The 21,008-nt window shown below is 45.2% G+C and overlaps 1 protein-coding gene across 1 annotated transcript in view; it reads left to right on the top strand.

Annotated features, from left to right (window-relative positions):
- The window catches only part of cdk19 (cyclin dependent kinase 19), a gene marked incomplete at its 5' end in the record, with an annotated part of 42,204 nt that extends 27,925 nt beyond the window's left edge, over nucleotides 1-14,279 (top strand). The window contains 9 exon segments of the mRNA XM_079290620.1: nucleotides 6,004-6,061; nucleotides 6,936-7,067; nucleotides 7,298-7,441; nucleotides 7,934-8,003; nucleotides 8,106-8,178; nucleotides 8,977-9,074; nucleotides 9,268-9,346; nucleotides 12,460-12,696; nucleotides 13,970-14,279. Of these exon segments, the coding sequence (XP_079146746.1) occupies nucleotides 6,004-6,061; nucleotides 6,936-7,067; nucleotides 7,298-7,441; nucleotides 7,934-8,003; nucleotides 8,106-8,178; nucleotides 8,977-9,074; nucleotides 9,268-9,346; nucleotides 12,460-12,696; nucleotides 13,970-14,095 (1,017 nt within the window). The 3' untranslated portion in view covers nucleotides 14,096-14,279.
- Nucleotides 14,280-21,008: the final 6,729 nt, after the last annotated feature.

Raw genomic sequence — 21,008 nt, 5'->3', positions numbered from 1 at the left:
GCAGGGATCAGGGAGCGGGCTTTCACCCTCGGCCTCTCTCTGGTGATCTACCAGAGGGATCTCTGCAGGCATCAAATGCTCTGTCTGTACAGCGGCGCCAAGGAGGCTATTGTCGAGCTGAAATGACAATGTGTTGAATACAAATGTGCTGACTCTCTGCTTTTGAGGGATTCAGTCAGTTTTAAATGGTGAGTCAATCGAGTCATTCCCAGAATCTGACGTCAGAAAGTAAGTCCAGTAAATGACCAAGGTAACACACACTAGTCCTGTTGCACAAGTTGATCTCAAACCCTCCAGACTTGCGTTTTACATCGGCTGTGCTGCTGCAAGTCATTTTGTTCACTTACTGCCTTTGGCACAGAATTTGTCACCTTTTAGGCTCAACCAGCTGTATCTGTCTAAATAGAGGGTCCAACATGAGTGACCAGCATTACATGCATGGCTCATCACATTAACTCAAAATGATAAAAGATATACAGTTTACTCGAGGGCCAGAAAATATTCACACTTGAAAAGTTGGACTCAGTGAAGGTTTTGCTTAAATAATGACTTGAATGATCATGTAAATAAAAGTTATATGCTTGGCTGAGGAGGAAAATACTATACTGTATATGTACAGTACCGAAAGCCTTGCTGTCCCACACAGTCCCACTCCAGCAACTTCTAGACTGTATATAAGAAGTGGATGTAGTCGCCATTACGTCACCCATTGCTTTGTGGACTAGGGTTTTGAAGCCCCAAGTTTGGCATTTCGGCCGTCGCCATCTTACTTTATGGCCGTCGCCATCTTTGTTATCTTTCGCCACCTTAGTTTTTGTCCGTCGCCATTCTGTTTTTTTTTATGGAACCAGAAGTGATATAAGAGGGTGGAGCTTAGTACAACAGAAGGCTGAACAAAATGTAGTTTTTGGTCTGTCGCCATCTTGATTTTTGACCGTCAGCATCCTGTTTTTTCATGGAACCAGAAGTAAACGAGGGCAGCGCAAAGTACAACTGAACTCTGAACAACAATTCTTTTTTAGGCTGTCAAAGTTCTAAGATGAAAACACAGACAACATGCAGATACTGTAAATGGTGTTTAGAACATTTTTATCTTCAACGATAATGACGCACTAATCAAAAACGGGGCCATCTACACAAGGATTGCATGATTTTGTTTTGTGCAGGATTGTCCAAATCCTGCACAAAAAAACCCCAAATTAAACCCTGTAACTCTTAAAGCACCCTCAAAGGGATAAATGCCCTCGTAACTGTGCTGCCAAGCTAATAGCGTCTCAGTGCTCCTGTGCAGAGCAGAGTACTACGAGTGGGAAATCCCCTCTCCTTCACAACAACATAAACTCTCCCACTGGAGAGTGCGGTTGTTTGGCTCCCTGAAGGTCACACCACATCTTATCGGAGCACCAACTCTTCCGGCCCCTTAATAACTATTTTCATTGCAGGCGGATGGAATTCTCCATTGTCATACTCTTATCTGACTCTGTTCTGATGTATGGCAGTCGGTGCCGCTATTTTGCTGTCTCATTGCCAGGGCTTCCTGCCATTGTGTCCAAAGAGCTCCCTAAATTCTCCCGTCTACAACTGGGCCTTTTTTGGTTCTCGTTGCTGGTCGGATAATCAATCTCTGTGCAGGTGCCTGGTTCTTTGTCAGCTCTATCTCTGTCTCTGTTGGTGGATAACAAATCAACATTCATAGTGAGCGCTTTATGGAAAATTCCCCCACGGCCTCGTATTGCTTTCATAGTTTATACATGAAAGCTGCACATCTGGCATTGAGTTATGATGTTCATGCATGTGAGAGGAGGAGCATGAAGACAGAAATGTAATCTGCTGCCGTCTGTTTGAGCTGTGGGGAGAGGTGGCCCTACCAGCTCATCCTCCCGTGGCTCCGCTGCTTCTGCTGTTGCGTAACGGTGCGTTCGCGCTGGTGTGCAGCTTGCTCTGCGCCGCAGGTACCAAGCATGTGCTTTGCGTTGCACCACTGCATAGCTCTCCCATCCCCCCCCACTCGTCCTGCCATTCCTCCGCTCCCTTTTCCCCTCCCCATCCCCACCCACCGCTACCCACCCCCACGGGGCTTATGTAACAGCTTCTAGCAGCTAGCTCGTGAGTCAAGCCCACCGCCCTGCCTGGCTAGCTGAGTCAAGATGCTGATTTAGCAGCTTCGCAGGCCAAAGCAGAAAGCTTCTCAGCAGACTGTACCAACAAATCTCTGCCGGGGGGGGGTGATTGCGGTAAATCCTGACTATACTATATTTACTGTACTGTATACGTACAGTACTGTATGCCTGCCGGTCTCACACAGTCACGCTGCAGCAGCACTGGACGGATGCTGATGCTGCTGTTATCGGGGCTGATGTTCTGTGCATAGCAACAGCACAGCTGCTCGATGATGCATCAGTGCATTTTGGATGTTCAGAATGCAATTAACATGTTTCTATTCTCAATGATTCAAATGAACAATGAGGATTATACTCTTTAGGCCTTGTAGTATTATTGTTTTTATTTACTTTGTATGGAGAGAGAATGTTATTCCAAGTGAAATTACTGTCAAACATCATCCCAAGCAGAATCATGTGCTACCGTACCATACCAACCGTCATTTCTTTGGCTGTAGGTCCCTCCTACAGCCACGTACGCAAAAAACAAAACAACAAGGCGTTTATGTCTATCGCTATTTATTAAAAAATATTTAGCTGATGCTGTTGACGACTCCTGCAGTTGGGTTCACTTGGCCCAGTCTAAGGAAAACAATGATACCTTGTTGCCTTTTAGTTGTAGTTTGCGTCACTCATAACCAAGAGGAGTAACAAGTCACATGACACCATAACAGACAGGATCGTACTAAAGGTAAAGAAACAGGTTTTATTTCTCTGAAGAGTCCTTTCCATAATGTGTTTGGACGCTTTTAGCAGAAACGAGCACTTTTAGTGGAACGTCCATTGACAGTGAGGAGTTGCCTCGAGCAATCGGGGCAACTCCTCACTCCTCCCACAGTGTTCTCCCGCCGTACTCGACCAGTTTCTAAAACCGTTGTCCCCATTAGTGACTGATACACCGTTTCCACCAAAATGAGTGCGTATATGCAGGGTTTTGAAACACGAGGAAACCCGACGAATATAAGCGAGACTCCTTTCCCAATGCCTGGCGATTAGTATGACTTTCTGCTTTTGACCTCTGGTGTGTCACGGCCACGATGGCCGGTGTTACGTCAAAGTCTGTTTCCCCATCGAATAGTGTTTGTCTCTTGTAACCTTTCCCACTGAAGACAAAAGCCAGATGTTAATGAGTTGTTTGTTCAATGGGAAAGGGGCTTTATACGCACAAAAATAGGGTCCAGGTTAAAAAATTGCGAAGTTACTCCTTATTGCGAATGAACAGAACCAAACAGGTAAACACTTCAGAGTTGGTTTGAACCAAGAACGAAGCCTCAAGTTCGGCATTTTGGGCGTTGCCATCTTGTTGTTTTTTGCAACCAGTGAATGGAAGTGACGATATTTAGACTGGAGTGATGTAGAGACGCCGTGTACGGCTCTGGTAGTGTAGCCCAGACATAAAGCATCCCCTGCTGTGTGGTTTATTTTACTCTAAATGCATTTACTAAATGAATGAAGCGAGAGATTGAGACCATGAACTCATGTTTACTGAGGTAATAAATCAAGTGAGAAGTAGTAATTTTCTCATAGACTTCTATACAACCAGAGGAGGCGCCCCCTGATGGCCATTAGAGACAATGCAGGTTTAAGGCACTTCACTTTTAGAAACGGAGGTTGCCTCCTGATAACGAGGCAAACTACAAATAAAGCTGAAGAAAATGACCAGTGACAACTGTGGCTTTAGTTCAGCCAACGGAGTTCGTAATGAAGCTTTCAAAAACAATTTGTCACTGTCTATGTATTTATGTTAGATGTAAACAAGGGCAGCACTCTTGGAAGGAGCTGCACACAAAGCTTTGCCGCAGCACCACATGTCGGCGTGATCTTTTTAGACAAGCTTCAGAAGGTAATGCAGGAGATGCAGCATGATGAACAGTGCGTGCAGTGTTGCCTGAACAGCGCACAGGGGTTCACTGTGACACCGAAGTGGACCGGCGGTTGTCGATGGCCCTGTCAGCCTGTTCATCAACAACTTACACAAACTGTTGTATCACTGCGCCTCTGGCTCCTGAACTGGCCCAGTTTGTGGGACACAAAATGTAGATGGTTTTGTAAAAGTGGGCCACGTCCCTGAAGATTGAGTTGAGCAGTCCTCAGGGGGACGGAGTTCATCTCCCCCCGGCTCCTGATCCATTTATGAAACTAACCAACTGTAACAGATTGATTTCAGCCGGATGAATTCAAAAGGAAGACTCAATTTTTTGGGGCGTGAAACACAATTTGCTGCATATTTCCAAGTAAAAAGCAGCAATAACAACCGCAATATGTATTTTCGCTTCCTTCCCCCGGCTGTAATGCTGCATGCTCATTTTTGCATTTTGAAGAGGCACTGACGCTCGCTCAGGCCTTTGACTGGACAGTCGAGAGCTAATAACTTGTTGTTTTATTTTTCAAAAGGCCTGTTCAGAATATGAAAGAGGAGCTGGTGAGCCTGAACTCCTCGGGCCTCTTGAGAGCCGTCTGCCTTTGTGTTTGCCGTTCGAATGCGTCGAATAATAGACCTCATTATTGCCGCGGTTTCCGTGGCAACGGGACGTGTTTGCCAGGCAGATCTGAAGTTCGCCGAGCCGGAGGGTTCACGTTCGCACCGGCGCCCCGGGAGGGTCGACCGGCCGTTTGGCAACGAGCAGAAACTGCATCCGACCGCATTAGAATGGACAACATCTCCCTCTGATTCATGGCGCAGCAAGCTGTGTGTTTGTTTGATGCCCATTCAGTGGATAACACGACAGACCGTACTTCTAACCCATTATCATATAGGAAGCCTAACTGGCGCTCATTTCTTTACCGATCAAAAACACAAATATTCTCTGGTGGGAATCTGTGGCACTAAAGCTGCACTCATTCATCATTTCTTTATTGTGGCAATAGATCAACTCAAAATGTGCTGCCCGCTCAGCGTCGTACCACTAGCTGGTGGACTTATAAAAATGCAGATATTGGACTTGACAAGAGCAATGCTAATGTTGCTTTGTGTTTGCAGGATATGTAAATGGCCAAACGTAGAGCCGCCAAGAGGTCTTATCAATCATGTTGAACATACAGGATCGGTGTTTGTTTGTTTAAATTTAGGAATGCGCCAATCCCGACTTTTTCTATCCTAATCTAATCCTAACCTGGGTGTTTTTGTGTTGGCCGATACCAATTACCGATCTGGTACCAGCGTTTCATCAATAAGCCGTATGCCTCACTGTGTGGAGGAGACTGGGATCAGTCTCTTATGTGTGAGGCAACATCAGACCAATATCGGTATCGATGTCTTCCTGATTCAATCCTAAATGTCAGAAACATGAAAACGACTTGTATTCTTCGCTTCGTCCTCGCCGCCACTAGCACACCGCTTCGCTGTGAGGAGAGCGGGCGGCGACTCTGGGGACGCAGACCTTCAGTCAGCTGCAGCGACTAGCATTCAGCCCCCTATTTCTTTTGGAGCATGTGGCCAGATAGTAAATTGGGCCTTTGAAACTTTTTGATAACCTCCTCAAACAGAACACACGGGGCTGTCTGTACCATACGTGTTTCGTGTTTCGTCAGTCCCTTTTGTTTTTTAAACACTTCTGCCGCCCTTTTCATTTAGGTCGGTAGGCTTTTTTCACACGCTTTTACTCCCACATGCATACTTTTATTTGTTACAAACTCCTCTGTGTGCTTGCGTGGGCTGATTCCATCGGAATTCAAAGTGCACTTTCACAAAATGGCTAACTGACTGTGCACTGGTTTACTCCAGTAACCAACTGGGGAAGCCAATGCAAGCTGCTGTGCAGAAGTACAACACGTGTAACGATAAGTCAGCACCAAGCTTTTCGTGCTCTACACCGGTGTCTAATAATTCTCTTCTCTGCTGCAGAAACCAGCCAACATCCTGGTGATGGGGGAAGGTCCCGAGCGAGGAAGAGTTAAAATCGGTAAGGAACATCTCCGTGAACAGCTCAGATTTGGGAAGTCGTGCAAATTAGAGACACCGCCAGTCGCCGCGGTGACAGCGGATCCACGAGGCCGTTGACCTGTTTGAGCGTCGGCTGCGGTGTGCTGCTACCGTACTACTGGCTCAGAGGTCGGCGGGGAGCTCAGATCAGTGCTGTTGCGTAAGGCAGCTGGCCAGGGGACTGTTGAAGGGTAATGCTGCAACGCCCGGTGTATATTTATAAACCTCGTGCACACTGTGGTAGTACTTTGTTGTTGTTGTTGTTGTTTCAGTGCTATTACAGGTTCACACGGTATTATATTTTACATATTTTAGCTGCTGCACTGTTAGATTTGTTATTGCTGAAATGCTGGCTTTATCTTTTTTTAAAGACTGAAAAAGTCGACATTTTCTCTGTATGACTCCCTCTTACTTCAGTTCAGCCGAGAGTTTTGAGCTGTGACTTCTTGGCAGACAAGTACACATTCCTCAAAACAAGGCCTTTATTTATCAAACTGCTACAAGCGAAAGGACTCCAATTAAATATCAAAGAATTAAAGCCATTCATCAAATGTCTTATTGCTTGAAAATGCTCTTAAATTAAAGAGGGAGGGGGAGAGGAGAATTCGGGGAATAACAGACAGACCGGATCAAGCGAAAAAAAGGTAAAGAAAAAAACGCTGTTGATTGAAGCTAGTTTTCTTGCTGTCAGCTTTAACTGGCGTCGTAGTTTTGATGGTGTTTGTGCTCTCTTGAGTGATTCAGTATCTCGGTTCCGGGCGCCCCAGGAGCTGGCAATCCCTCGACGGCGGCGGCCCCCGCCACTGTCTTTGTTTTCGCTAACGTCCTCCGTCTTCTCCACACTCCTCCCGCAGCCGACATGGGTTTCGCCCGACTCTTCAACTCTCCCCTCAAGCCGCTGGCGGACCTCGACCCCGTGGTGGTGACGTTCTGGTACAGGGCCCCCGAGCTGCTGCTGGGGGCCCGGCACTACACCAAAGCAATCGGTGAGTTGTAGCACCAAGGTCTCGCAGTGTCAACCGGAACACACATTCCTTCGTGGCCAGCCCATGTGATCTATGGTCTCCATCGGTACTTAGCAGGTGTGTCTACACGTCTATATTTGTCATTCCTGGAACACGAGACAACTGTGTGTGTGTGTGTGTGTGTGTGTGTGTGTGTGTGTGTGTGTGTGTGTGTGTGTGTGTGTGTGTGTGTGTCTGTGTGTGTGTGCCAGATATTTGGGCAATTGGCTGCATCTTTGCGGAGCTGCTGACGTCCGAGCCCATCTTTCACTGTCGCCAGGAAGACATCAAAACCAGTAATCCCTTCCATCACGACCAGTTGGACCGGATATTCAGCGTCATGGGGTTCCCTGCAGGTATGCGCACAATGCACGCAACCACAACCACACACAGGACCAGTGTCAACCACACATCGCACCGTTTTCACACCGATATCATTTTATTTTGTGCTGAGGAGATATGGTTTACAACTGCCACATAAATGTCAAGTGCATCAAAGACCAAGCCTGACACTTCTGTTGATGAGAGGAGAGTGATACCAAAGAAGCCTGGTTGAAGGCTTTTGGAGCTGCATGTGACCTCTACACACTGCACAGTCAGGGCTGAGTGGCGAGGCTCCTCACAGTTTAGATTCAGACGTCAGTAGCTGTCTCTCAGCACCAGCAAATCAAGCACAGCGTCTTAGCACAAGCATAGTTCTGTGTCAGCTTCAGTTTCTCACACACTGTATATGAAGTAAGTGCAGAGATCTCTACTTCCAAAACAGAAAAGTCGTATACATATAGTTTATGGAGTTGTATGTTTATTGGAGCTATGAACTCGGGTGTGTGTGCCTTTGTATTCCACAGACAAGGACTGGGAAGACATTAGGAAGATGCCCGAGTACCCAACGCTGCAGAAAGACTTCAGGAGGACAACGTGAGTGGATGCTGTGCTCTGAAACTCAGACCAACAAACAAAATATGAACTACAGTCAAACTGATTTTTCTTTTATGTGTTGTTGTGTTTCTCATCTAACAGGTATGCAAACAGCAGCTTAATCAAATACATGGAGAAGCATAAAGTCAAACCGGACAGCAAGGTTTTTCTCTTGGTAAGCACACACGATGCACACATCTGAGACATCGGAGTCTGTTCCAACATTTTTGGAAATCCTGTTTGGTCCTTTGAAACGTTGCATATTGTGTTGCGCTGCGTTATGAATAACAACCATGCGGTACGATAAAAGATAGATTAACCTTGTTAACGGCTCTGTTTCGTCACGGGCTGCATTCACGCCAAATCAGCCACTGAGGCGATTAGCGCAGGGTGCCGCGGTGTGGGAGTGCCGCTTAAAGTTGAGATTAAATCAAAGAATGCTTTTAGATGCCACCCTGTTAATTGATTGAGGCCCCTGTTCCACTTGTGGGAACTGTGTCGGTCTCTTTGGAGTTGAAGCTGCACCTGGCAATGTTGCATAACGAGTGACTTGAAATGACAGTGAGGAGTAACTATCAAAAAAGAATGCTTAGTTATGCTTAATAAAGCATAAAACATGTTATGCATGTATTGTTTAACACATTCTTTTTTTATGAAGCTTGTTTTTAAGGAGGTTAGAAGTGTGTGTGCGGTCCAAACTCTACAGTGAGTATATATGGAGTTTGTTTTAGCAGTCTCCAATAAAATAAATTGCACCTACAATGTGTGTGTGTGTGTGTGTACGCCTGCAGCATGAGAGGCCCATTGTGCAGCTAAACTGTTCCAAATCTGACCTACGAACACCCTTAAACTCACTTGGAGTTGAACCGAAACAATGCAGAACATGTCCTAATACTTTCTGACGACACTGTGAATTGAAAGGTTCTGCAGACGCTGAACTACCTGTAACGCTGTTATTCTTCTCTGCCTTCAGCTCCAGAAGCTCCTCACCATGGACCCCACCAAAAGAATCACATCGGAGCAGGCGCTGCAGGACCCGTACTTCCTGGAGGACCCGCTACCAACCGCTGAGTGAGCCCCACTTTTACAAGAGGCTTTTCCTTTGCCTTGATTCAGCCAAAGTAAAAAACAGGCCTATTGGTGTAAGGATTTTTCAGTTCTAAGCCACGCCCCTGTGTTTTGTCCTGTGTGTTTGTTGGTTGGTAAGTAGGAATCAGATTAGTAATATTACGTGAAATAACCGATTCTCTGCGATTGTCTCTAGTGTGTTTGCCGGGTGTCAGATCCCCTACCCAAAACGAGAGTTTCTAAACGAAGACGAGCCCGAGGAAAAAACAGAAAAGGTAATTATACAGCGCTGCCGAAAACAAGTCAAGTGTCCACTCTGCCAATTTCACGTCATTACATCCAACCGTCTCTTAAACTCAGGACACATGCTGCAGATTGTTGTTGTTACTCCGGCCACAGAGAATAAAGCATGGAGACAAATACTTTCAGATGGTACTTATGATCTTAAATCGATATATTGCGAGCACAAATGTTATGTTATGGTGTCGCCTGTGGTGGAAATTTATCATATGTTTTTTTTTAGTTATAACTTGTCTCACTTAAACCTGCATATACCAGCCTAACCCTGTTCCCACAAAGGCTGGGAACCTGGCCTTGGTGGGTGAACAGGGTTTCAACATCTGCGAGGGGAAGGATGAAGGGAGAGGAGACGAGATAACGCGCATATATACTGTTTTGTGTTTTTATTGTTGTTCGATCTCCGAACCATCCGCGGGGAAAGAGCTCTATCCATTCAGCTGAATTTTGATTGAAGTGTCTGTTCATTAAATATGTTTTTAATACTTTAAGAAGTTCCATCGTGATTATTTCTCACAGAGAGGTTGAAGAGGTTTTTTTTCCACCACATCGCCCACTCTGTAAAGCTGGGTAGGCAGGTTGTTTTTGCCGTCCATGGGCAAAGATTCCATCATAACTAGGCCTTTAGAAATTGTAGCCTGTGGCAGGCCAAGCAGGGACAGTGGGACAGTGGCTGGTCCTGAATCTGTTTCATCTGTTTCCCACTGTCTCCTTTTGGAAGGTTGGTGCCAGGGACCCGTCGAGCGGGGTCCGACACCAGATGTTTGTTTGGGACATCCTTGGTTGTCTAGATGGGAGACCAGCAGAAGGTGGATTGAAGATGTCTGTATAGATTGGTAGATGGGGGGGGGGGGATCTTTGACCTTTTGGAGCATCCTTTGGTGTTGATCAAATGGTCCCGGTTGTGATTTGCATGGTTGTGTTAATCTGAGCATCCACATGGTTTGTATGGGGTGACCCGGACCAGACGGGTCAAGGGTCGGGTCGTGGGCGTGCTTCAGCTTGAGTCTGCTCGGTTGGATGTTAATGTCTACGGCAGCTTTTGCGTTTTGGAGGTGGAGTACACTGGAGACCGTTTTTGCCAAGCTTGGTTTTCAGGCACCAGGTTTTGCTAGTATTGGTCCAGTTTGCCAGGTTGGTGTCATCGGCGTAGATGAATTTTCAGGATTAAGTGTCGGGTAAGTCGTTCGTATAGAGGTCAGACATGGGTCCTGATCCTTATGGGACCTTGTATGTCTGTGTTCTCCATGGTACATTTAATAAAATAGCGTTACATTAGGACGGTTTATGCTGCTCGTTTGAATCATCAGTGTCCTCCCTGTTCTTTGAACTATTGTTACAGTGTAGTAAATCCCAATGTGACTTTGCCAGAGGCAGGGACGAGCAGAAACATGTAGAAGATAAGTGCCCTGGGATTGGTTGCTACAGTTACTTTTAGTTACAAACATCTGACGAGCAGACACGACATGATAAGCTCATAGAAAACAACACAAAAATTCTGACAGGATTTGCTCACTGTTCCAAATGTTCCATCACATCGTGAAAAGATTTAGAGCCAAAACATTACATTACATGGCATTACAGTCATTTAGCAGATGCTTTTATCCAAAGCGACTTACAATAAGTGTATTCAACATCGGTATTCAAGAGAACTACAAGTCACCAGAAGTCATAAGTGCATCTCGTCAATACCAGTGCACACTATATTTAGAATATTTTGGCCGTCAGATCGTTAGTCTACTGAAGCCTTTATCGATGCTCCTGCCAAAGCCACCAGACCTGTAAATTTTCCTTGCAGAACACGGGAGTGTGTCATTGTGTGACTTTGGTTCGTTTAACCAACCGACTACGGCAGCAGTCGACTAGCAACTACCCTGTTTTTTTTTATTGAGTCTGGTTTTTGGGAGCATGGACGGATACAATGGCTACAGTTCCCTGTTGAGAACTTTGGCATGGTAAACCGGTAAAAATATTCAAAATATAGCATACACTTATATATGATAGAAATGAAATACATTTTTAGGTGGGCCTTTCTCTTAGGGGTCTAAAATACGCTTTGCTGCTGCCCCCGTTGCTCCCGTGGTGGTACTCTTGTCTGTTTCTCCAAACTAGGGGCACACCATCATCTACATTGACTATGGATAAGTACCTCACACAACCCCACTCCAAAACATCTGCATTATCCCTTCAATGATTCAAAAATTCCTCCTCCTAAATGGGTTCTTCTATCGTAATCCAAAATCGACCATCTTATTTTGGACCGTTAGTCATTTTTCCAATGAAGACCATAGTAGTAGAAATAGTTCACTCGATGAGGCAAATCAAATAAATTGTGTTTTAGGCAGTCTGAGCGAGAGTCTGTTGTCCTCTTCTGGTTCAATCACATGGAAAGCTTCAAGAGCAGATTCCTAAAAAAAACATCTCCTGGCAACAAATTGTGCAGCGTGACCCCGTCAGCTGGCTTCTTTTAAGAACGTGAAGACATTCGTGTAATAGACAGTAGGCCTCCATGACTATCACCAACACGCACATAAACTGATGATGGGAACCATTTTTTGTTTAAACACGCAAGCAGGTGGTTTTGAACCGAGTGACTGAGGGTTTCCTTTTTTGTCCTATCAGTTGGGAAGTCATTCCTTGTGTTCAGAAGTTTCTCTTCACTGTGATTATGTTACTATTACGCAGTAGAGTTATGAGTTAGTACGCAACCGCCGAGTGGCACTGTTCCCCGCAGGTCATCTGTTGACTTCTGGGAAGTTAAGAGAAGTTTGGTAATCCAGGTTCATGTGGCGTTAGCGTGCTATACCCGACATCCAGCAGCCAAAGTGAGCTGCAGTCAACGAGCCGGACTGCAAAATCTGCTTGTTTATTACGTTCTTTTATTGTCGAAGGTATAGCCTTTCCAAATTGCACCAAATTCGACACTGCACTCCTTTAGGTCCCCAGTAATACACCCGCCAAGCGTGAAGTAGAAGAGATGAGCGGCTATCGAGATGTGCAGAGGACACGCAGACAGACAGAGAGTCCTTGCTCTATAGTTGGATAGTGATGATAGTGATTTTTATCGGTTTCCCTGTGTGTCCGTTCCCAGAACCAGACCCAGCAGACGACGGGTCAGACTCAGGCCCAGAACCAGCAGCAGACGGCAACCCAGCAGGCCCCCTCCCAGCAGAACTTGGCCCAAACCAACGGCACCGCCGGAGCGACGGGGGCCGCCGCCGGCGGAGGTTTACAACACGGCCAGGACCAGGGGCCCCCCAACAAGAAACCTCGGATCGGGCCCTCTGTGGCCTCCTCAGGCACTGGTTTGCTACAGTCGGAGTACCAGGTCAGTGGTTTTTATGAAGGTTGTCTCTGGGGTGAGGATATGTCCATGTGTGATTGCTTGTACAATGGTTTGTGTGAAATATGTAGGTGAGCGATATTGATTAGCGACAACTTTCAATATCAATGATTTAAGTCTTGTAATAGTCTCAAATGTAGGAATTTGAAAGACGTCACCTTGGACTCTGGTAAATTGTGCTGGGCATTTTCAGACCTTTTGATTTCAGATTCATCAGAAAAATCATTGATTAACCGATAATGCCAATATAGCTGAGTGAGGTTATAGATGCTCATTTCTCCATCTGTCACCTGCCAATGTGACAGATGGGGTCCATTTCTTCGGATGCATGCGGATGTTAAGGAATTGCAGCTGTGTGTGTGTGTGTGTGTGTGTGTGTGTGGGGCAGCTGCGAGGAAGACATAGACACACCAGACAACAACAGCTCGCTGATAAGAACCGCACATTCCACATTGTCCTGCTGACAGCTGTAGGCGAATCGCCGTGGTGCCCGGCCGCTAGCCTCTGTTTCGTACTCTGTTCTGTCATTGGCTCTTATCACGGGAGATTCCTCAGCGAGGGAGAGGGTGCGATGAAATGAGGGCAGTGACGGGGCAGAGAGAGCATGTGTCAATGAGTGTAACACAAGTGGGATAGAGGTCACTGCCCGGCCCGATAAGTGTGCTGCGTTGGTGAGGCCACATGAGGGCGTCGCTATCAGACGTAAGTATGTATATCACAGATAGAGGTGTGTGTGTGTGTGTGTGTGTATTTATACATACATGTGTATGTGTATAGCAGTGGCTGAGGCTGCATGTGAGACAGCTGCTCAGGCCTCAGCACACGTATAAATAAACCGGTGGTGCGGGCTGCCGACACACCAGGAGGTTCTTTAGCTGTCTCACTGCGCCGTTACTGTCGGCGTCCTACTCTTTCCCTCTCATTGATCCCTTGTACCCCCCCCCCCCCCCTGTCGTCCTGTGACTCAACTGATTTCAGATGTCCGGCTTTACTCTTATTTACTTTGTTCTCTTTGCTGGTGAAAAATAAAGAAAAAGGTCGGTAACACTCTTTGACGTTTGTAATTCATTATAAACATATTTTTTATTTCCTTCAGTGTGGCATGAAAGCATTGTGGATGGTTTAATCTAAAATTAGTTGGAAAAACAATAGACCCAAACATGACAACGTATGCCCCTTAGCATACACATAGCATACTGTTGGTTGCATCGTTTGAGATGCTGACTGTCCTGTTTTCTCCCCTCTGTTTTTCCGTCAGCACTCTGGCTCCCGCCTCGGTTACCAAAGCAGCGTCCAAGGTTCCACTCAGCCCCAGGGCACCATGGGGTACTCGTCATCGTCCCAGCAGAGCTCCCAGTACTCCCACCAGACCCACCGTTACTGAGAATCCCCATCACTCCTGAACCAGCAGAGGAGTCAGCTCCTCCTCCAGCCTTTCATCAACCTCAGCAGACGTCGACGCCCACTCCCCCGGTTCCTGCCGTACCGGGTCGGACCTTCCTCCGTGCATTACATCATTCCAACTTTCAGCCCTCCCTCACCTTTGACTTCTTTCCCCGACGCGGCCTTCGACGGCACTGCAACATGAAGGCAAAGCAGACATAAGGAACCGAAACTATCTAACGAGAAGTTCCGTCTCGTCGGGCTGGTGGATATAATGTAAGATAGATGTGACGACGTCGCTCTCACACAGACTCAGAACCATGGCACTTACTAACACACCGTTCCTCACCAGGAAGAATCGCAGCTGTGTTCATATATCTACATTATATAGCACCTTTTTTCTATTTGATTTATTATTATTTTTCTCCCGTCTTTGCTTAGTTTACCTTGATAGATGTCATTGTAAATATTGTTACACGTGAAACGCAGGAGGAAGAGCCCTTTACCGTCATCGCGAGTGTAATATTTACCTCGGATAATCAAAGGAAGAGTTTGAGCTAACCCGGTCCTTTTGAAGGAAAAACACCGTCACATGTTTCTACACAGACAAACAAACAAAAAAATCAGCACTTTAGCTGATGCAATTGCAGGGAAATAATAAATGCGCAATTTAACTTAATCTTCTTATTGTAGGGTTTCTATAGTTAGACCGCTCTTGATCTAGATTTGGGAGTAAAGAGGTCATCTTTTTACAGCTCTCAGTTCTGCATATTGTGATTCACTCCGCTACCTGAGTGAGTGTGTGTGTACAGTATGTTTTTTTTATGCATGGCGTTTATCCTTTGTATTACTAGACCTGCACTGACCGCTGAACCGACTGGCAAAGAGCTGGAACAAATGTGGGGACGAGTTTCATCCTCTTCCACTCCAACCCTCCGGCCCAGCGTTGGGCAGACAATGTGGTCGAGACTGGAGCTCACAGGCGATTGGTGCGTTCTGTGATACATGCCAAGGAGGCGGGAGCAACAGTAATGACGTAATGTCGGGGTAAATCCTCATCCCCTCCCTGTATGTTGTATGTTTTAAATGAGCTCAATCTCTGACAGAACATTTAAAGGTTCTCAATCCGACATTCAGAGCATTAAAATTGCATCAAACTACTATTCGCTATGTAAAGGCAGGACCCGGCCCATAGACATGCTCTCAATATTACCCCCCCCCCCCGCCCCCCGCTCTCAATATCACCCCCCCCCCCCCCCCGCTCTCAATATCACCCCCCCCCCCACTGTGGTTCCCCCACTGTTGCCCTTGTTAGCGCTGTTAGCACAGTTAGCGCTGTTAGCACAGTTAGCGCTGTTAGCACAGTTAGCACTGTTAGCGGCCCGGCTCAGCTGTCTCCATGTTGAGAGCTGTGTGGAGGCAATCCCGGCTCGGACTCTCAATCACAGACATGCTCTGAATGTCGCATATAGCCCCCTTTTAAAGAAAAGCAGTGGTGAAATGTAATACTTACTTAAGTACTGCACTTAAAGGAATAGCTTGGCGTTTTGGGAAATACGCTTATTCTCGATGTCTGTGCGCTGAAACATGAAGCTACAGCCGGTTAGCTCAGCTTAGCAGAAGTACTAGACACAGAGAGAGCCAGGCTAGCAGTTTCCAGGTCTCCAATGTTTGTGCTAAGCTAAGCTAACGGGCTGCTGGCCGGTACAATTCTGATGGTACAGGTGCTTTACTTGAGTATCTCCATTTCATGTTACTTGCCTCTACTCCACTTCATTTATCTTCGAGATTGAAGTCCTAGTTACATAAAAAACTAAAATTGTATGTTTTCATTAAAACATTATTAAATTATGATGTATTTTTCCCCGTAAATATAACGAGTTATTTTAGAATAACCCCTTTATTTTTTCAAATAATCATGTTTTATTTGATTATTCTCGTGCAGAGGCCGCTGCAGTCAGTTCTTTAAACGTGTATATTTCAAATAACAAGTTAAAAATACTCTTCATGCCCTAACAGTTTTTAGGACATAGTAATAGCCAAAATTGTATTTTAAAGATTGAGGCTTTTGTGCTGTTAGCTTGAACTGCTGACAGCATATAAAGTAGTTCAAATGAGCTGCACCTCAAACAGCAAAATCATCTTCATTACAGCACTTTTACCTTTAACACCTGAGTAAATGTAGTTGAAAGTTACTCGTAAAGAGTACTTTTGTACTGTTATATTCTCATTTAGGTAAAGGATCTGTATCCTGAAAATATAACAGACGACGCTCCCCACAAAACTTTGTTTTTTGTTTACCCCTCTTCTATCCTTTTTTGTTTCCCCAAAACTTGCTCCATCCTCACTGGCCCTGCTCGGTCACGTGACCGGCCATCGTGCAGATTGTATTAAAGAACGCACCCATTGACTCGACTGTAACTCTAACTGCTTTGCTCCAGTACAGAAGTGGACACAGCAGGATTGGTGGGGGGGGGCTTTTTGTCAGCAGATGTGTGGCCTGCAGTAGGACAAGGAAGACACCTTGTGGCTGAAAAGAGAACTGGACCTTTGTCTTTTGTAACACTGCATTTATACAAGTTCACCAGAACATGCAAGACATGGGTGTTGTAGTATAATACTGATAATATTATTATTATTGTGTCCAGAATCCCAGTCATGTCTCCCTGGTGCTGAAAGTAGCCTCCTGCTTTGCTCTCAGTGACACAATACTGATTACTATTTCATGCATTAATATTAAGATGTGTCTCTAGATCTCTTCAGTGACTCCTCAGTATAACACGGCTGCATTATTAGTCGTTTGCATTGTTACAAAAATTTGTCTGACGTTTTCTTATGAACAGAACCCAGAAGTTCTGGTTTCACTTCAGCTTTCTATAAAGTTGATATGGCCCATGTATTAGCAAATAAGGACGTGTTTTTACAACTATTAGACATGGAGTCATACGTCTAAGATTCACTCTCCTTTCAGCTGTGCTTTGGTCTCCAACTCCTCAATATATATATCTGGCCCTCTAGCTAGTTTCTCCCTCTCAACTCGTCAAACACCTACATTTGGTCAGTGGCTCCACGCTTCAAACTACGACGCTCTAGCTTCCCCTCGCGCGTCAGTTTGGACGTGTCTGGCACGGCGTGTCAGTCTCCACTTGTTAGGTGCAATGTGTCTTTTCAAAATACACTTTCAACGTAGGTTTGCTTCGGTTTTATTGGGCTTTATGTTGTAAATCAATACGATTGTTGTGTAACTGGCATTAGTTAAGAATGAAAGTACCGTAACAAAAGTGAGGTACAATACACAGGACATGGACAGCGGTCTCCTGGGTGAAAGTCCCGTGTTTGTTTGACTCCTCCAACCACCCTTCCCACACACTCGCTGTCTTGATACTATGTCAGTTGCTCTAACCGTCTCATAAGGATATTGATATTTCGTTGAAAGCCGGGTGGCTCGGTGTGTCGCTATCGGATGCCAAGTGGGCACCGGCCAAGCGGCGGTATTTGAGTTGAGAGTGAGATTGGGGGTTGACTTGACAGCTAGTTTTTTTTCACTGAAAACGACTTCCTGCTGCTGGATGGCAGCAGAGTTTTGCGGGGCTTGAAAACCAAAACAATGAACTAAAAGAGGCTAAAGAAGCTCAGTAGATGCTTTGTGCGGATTCCTCACTATCAGCAACCCCTTTGACATCAGTGACTTAATCGATTGTCAATAATAATAAAAAAATCAATGAGTGCAGCTTTAAAGCCAATTGTAAGGTAAAATGATGGAGACATACAACATTTAGTCAGGGAGCTCTTCTCAGCGTCTGTGTTAGTTGTAGGCAGATCCAGGAGGACGCGGTCTGCTCGCTTCTATGTGACGGGGGATCAAAACCAGCAGCTATTCAAAGGTTTTCTCCTCCCTTTAGTGCGAGTATTTGAAAGTCAAACTGAGTAGCAGCGGGGAAGACTCTCTGTCGTCAATTTCTCTGTCTGCGCGCAAGCGAGGTGTCACGAGTATTATTGAGCGCGAGGTTCCAGATTACTGTCAAACAACTCCTATGCAATAAAAATGTAATTCAAATAGAATCCCAGACTAAAGCTTTCACTTCGGATGCTTATAGGTGTTTTGCAGTTGACGGGTTTCATCCCATCTTGATGGGTGTATTGTGTAAAACTTGTGTACATTAGTCCAAGACAGCGCTCACTTATGGACTCTAAATGAAACTATTGTAAAATAAATATTATATATGGATAGTATACAATCATATTTATTATTTCCATGCATCTATGGACAATACACGTGTTTTCTTAACTGTCCTCTGCCTTAACTATAGTAGCTATAGAAACGGGACCGTATTTCTTCTTCTTCCCTCTCTCAGCGCTCACACGGTTACTGAATGTGTCTCATGTGTCTCGTTACTGAATGTGTTAATGCCGCCTCAGTGTACAGTAGAAAGAAGGTGACGCCGCTGCTTTGGGATCGCCCGCCTGCTTCTGGTGTCGTCGGCAGATGTTCCACGGTGTCTCACTGCTCTTTTCTTTTTACAGGAATGATAATGAAACACGTTTCTATTCGTGTGGATGGTGCCTTTTTTTCCCTTTGCTTTTCTTTTGTAGTCGTTTGCCTTCTGAAGATGTCAGGGGAATCTGTTCAGGTTTTATTTAGTGTTTGTTTGTATATGTCCAGGCCCTCCCCCTGTCAGCTCTTTGGGTCGATCTAATGTCCTCTTCTCTCCTCATTACTATGTAGCATATTACCTACGCAATGTGGAAAGCTAGCAGCTAATTATCCGTCCTTTATTCCAGTTCCTCACACCACCGACGCGCAAGTATGTTTTGAAATGCTGTACATAAAGAAAACGCATTTTAGAGAATTTCTCATTGAGATACAATAACTGTCTTTTTAATTAATGCACTGTTGCTCAAATATTTAGTGGTAAATAAACAGAAGTATTTAATGTTTTTTTTTTACGTCTTGCTTCAGACACTGAAGTTCTGGCAGTGCTATGTTACAATGCTCTTAATGTGTGTGTGTTGTGCTCTCTGCTCACACTGCCTCCGTTTGATAGTGCGTGTGTCTCTGTGCACACGTTTGAAATATACACACTGGCCTAAATGTATTGTCTTTTCATAGCATTTATAGATAAGGCAGCAATAGCTCAGCGCAGGAAAATAAAAATAGAAAATGTTTATTTAGCCGCTTTTAGCAAACTTGTCCATATTACACTGTTAAATGAGAAAACAAAGTCATGTATATTTATTTTATATCCTCTATTATAATAAAGAAAAATCTTTTTTTGTCTCAATCACTTTCTACTGATGTGTTGCTGATCCGGTTCACCACTTGATGTCACCCAAGGGTGACTGAATCTGAGTCAACGCAGCACAGTCCTCTTTAAAAGGCTGATTCACAAAACTCCTTCCAGAATGTCATCTTGTACTTTAAAGGACCTCTGCATGTTCGTTTAGTTTTTTACATGTTGTATTTTCCACTAAAGATCAATTTATCAGCTTTTTTGGAGCAGTGACATTAAGAATACATCATTGAAACATGAAAGGGCTATATCTTACTGCATCACCGTTACTCTCCATTAGTAACACGAGCCAGACCGCATCAAATAATTATCCAGAATAGCCAGGACATTTTTAAAACATGTTCATGCTGATTTTTATTTTCAATGCTGGGAGCAAATCTGGGCACATACACCTAACTCAATGTATTTGGGTAAATATCCCAAGAGGTAAATGGGAAAGGTTTTCTGTATTTTGTTTTGTACAAAATGAAATTTAGTCCTCCAGACAGTTACGGGTTCCGTTAAAGGGATTGGAATACAAATACAACACACTACTAGAGGTGGGTAGTCCATTAAAGGGAACATTTAGTCTTATTTTGGTTAAAGCACATGAAGGCTAACAACAATTGTTGGAATTGGTCCAGTAGTCAGTAAAATGTATTTATATAGTGCTTCTCACAGACTGTCACAAAGTGTATTGAAGGAGAGCGCTGCAGATGCTTCACGGGCGGCAAAATAATCGCTCATGGCCATTCCTCACCGCCATTGTACGTCCATGAACAAAATGCTGGGTTTTGCCACTGACGGGCTCAGATTGTTATTATATATATATATATACCCTTTCCATAATGTCTGACAACATTATGGAAAGGGCCCCACGGAGAAATGCAACCTTTTTCTTTACCTTTCGCTCGATCCGGTGCGCGTCCGCTTGGGGAAGTCTCGTTCTGAAACCGGCCAAATATTTATGTGCATTGACGGTGAAGAGTTGACCCGAGCGATTACATTGCAGTTCGAGGCTCTTGTTAAATGAAACTGCTGTCCCCTTGAGGCACTTAGATACAAAAACAACAACGTGGGAAAGTATGGTTGAAGTTGCCCTTTAAAGTGCGAAACTTCAGAACCAAATGCTCCTTCAGATGCACAAAACGGGGACGCAAGATGGGACATATGACAAAGATATCAAGACACGCAACATGTAACAGCAGAGCCTGCACATAGCTGTACATTGACAGAGACTTAAACACTGCGTGCACCCTGCTATACTGATCCCATTGGTGTCTAAAGGTTACACACACACACTCATTACACAGGAGTGCCATGTGTCTGGCGGATTCGAGCACTTATATCCACCATCAAGACATTCCACAGGATGCGTCAGCTCAAGTGAGCGCTACATCCAGTCCTCTTTATGGGGCTGGAGGTTTTGACAAGTGAAACCGGTGCGGGCAAGCTGAGACTTGGCCTCGTGAGTTCTGGCAGAGCTCGCCGGATCGACGGGGCCTCGGCCCGCAGCGCTGCTGCCGCCACTTGAGGGGAAATGTATTGACTTGGAGGGAGCTCAGCAGAACGTGTTAACGCAGATGATCCCTTTTCCTAGTCGGGCCCCCGAGGAACACGCACCCCCAGACCTTAGCCCTCACC

This window comes from Melanostigma gelatinosum (genome assembly GCF_949748355.1).
Source record: "Melanostigma gelatinosum genome assembly, chromosome: 19".
In the NCBI taxonomy this organism is placed as follows: Eukaryota; Metazoa; Chordata; class Actinopteri; order Perciformes; family Zoarcidae; genus Melanostigma; species Melanostigma gelatinosum.
The sequence above is the reverse complement of the archived record's forward strand: the minus strand, read 5'-3'. Positions and strand labels throughout refer to the sequence as shown.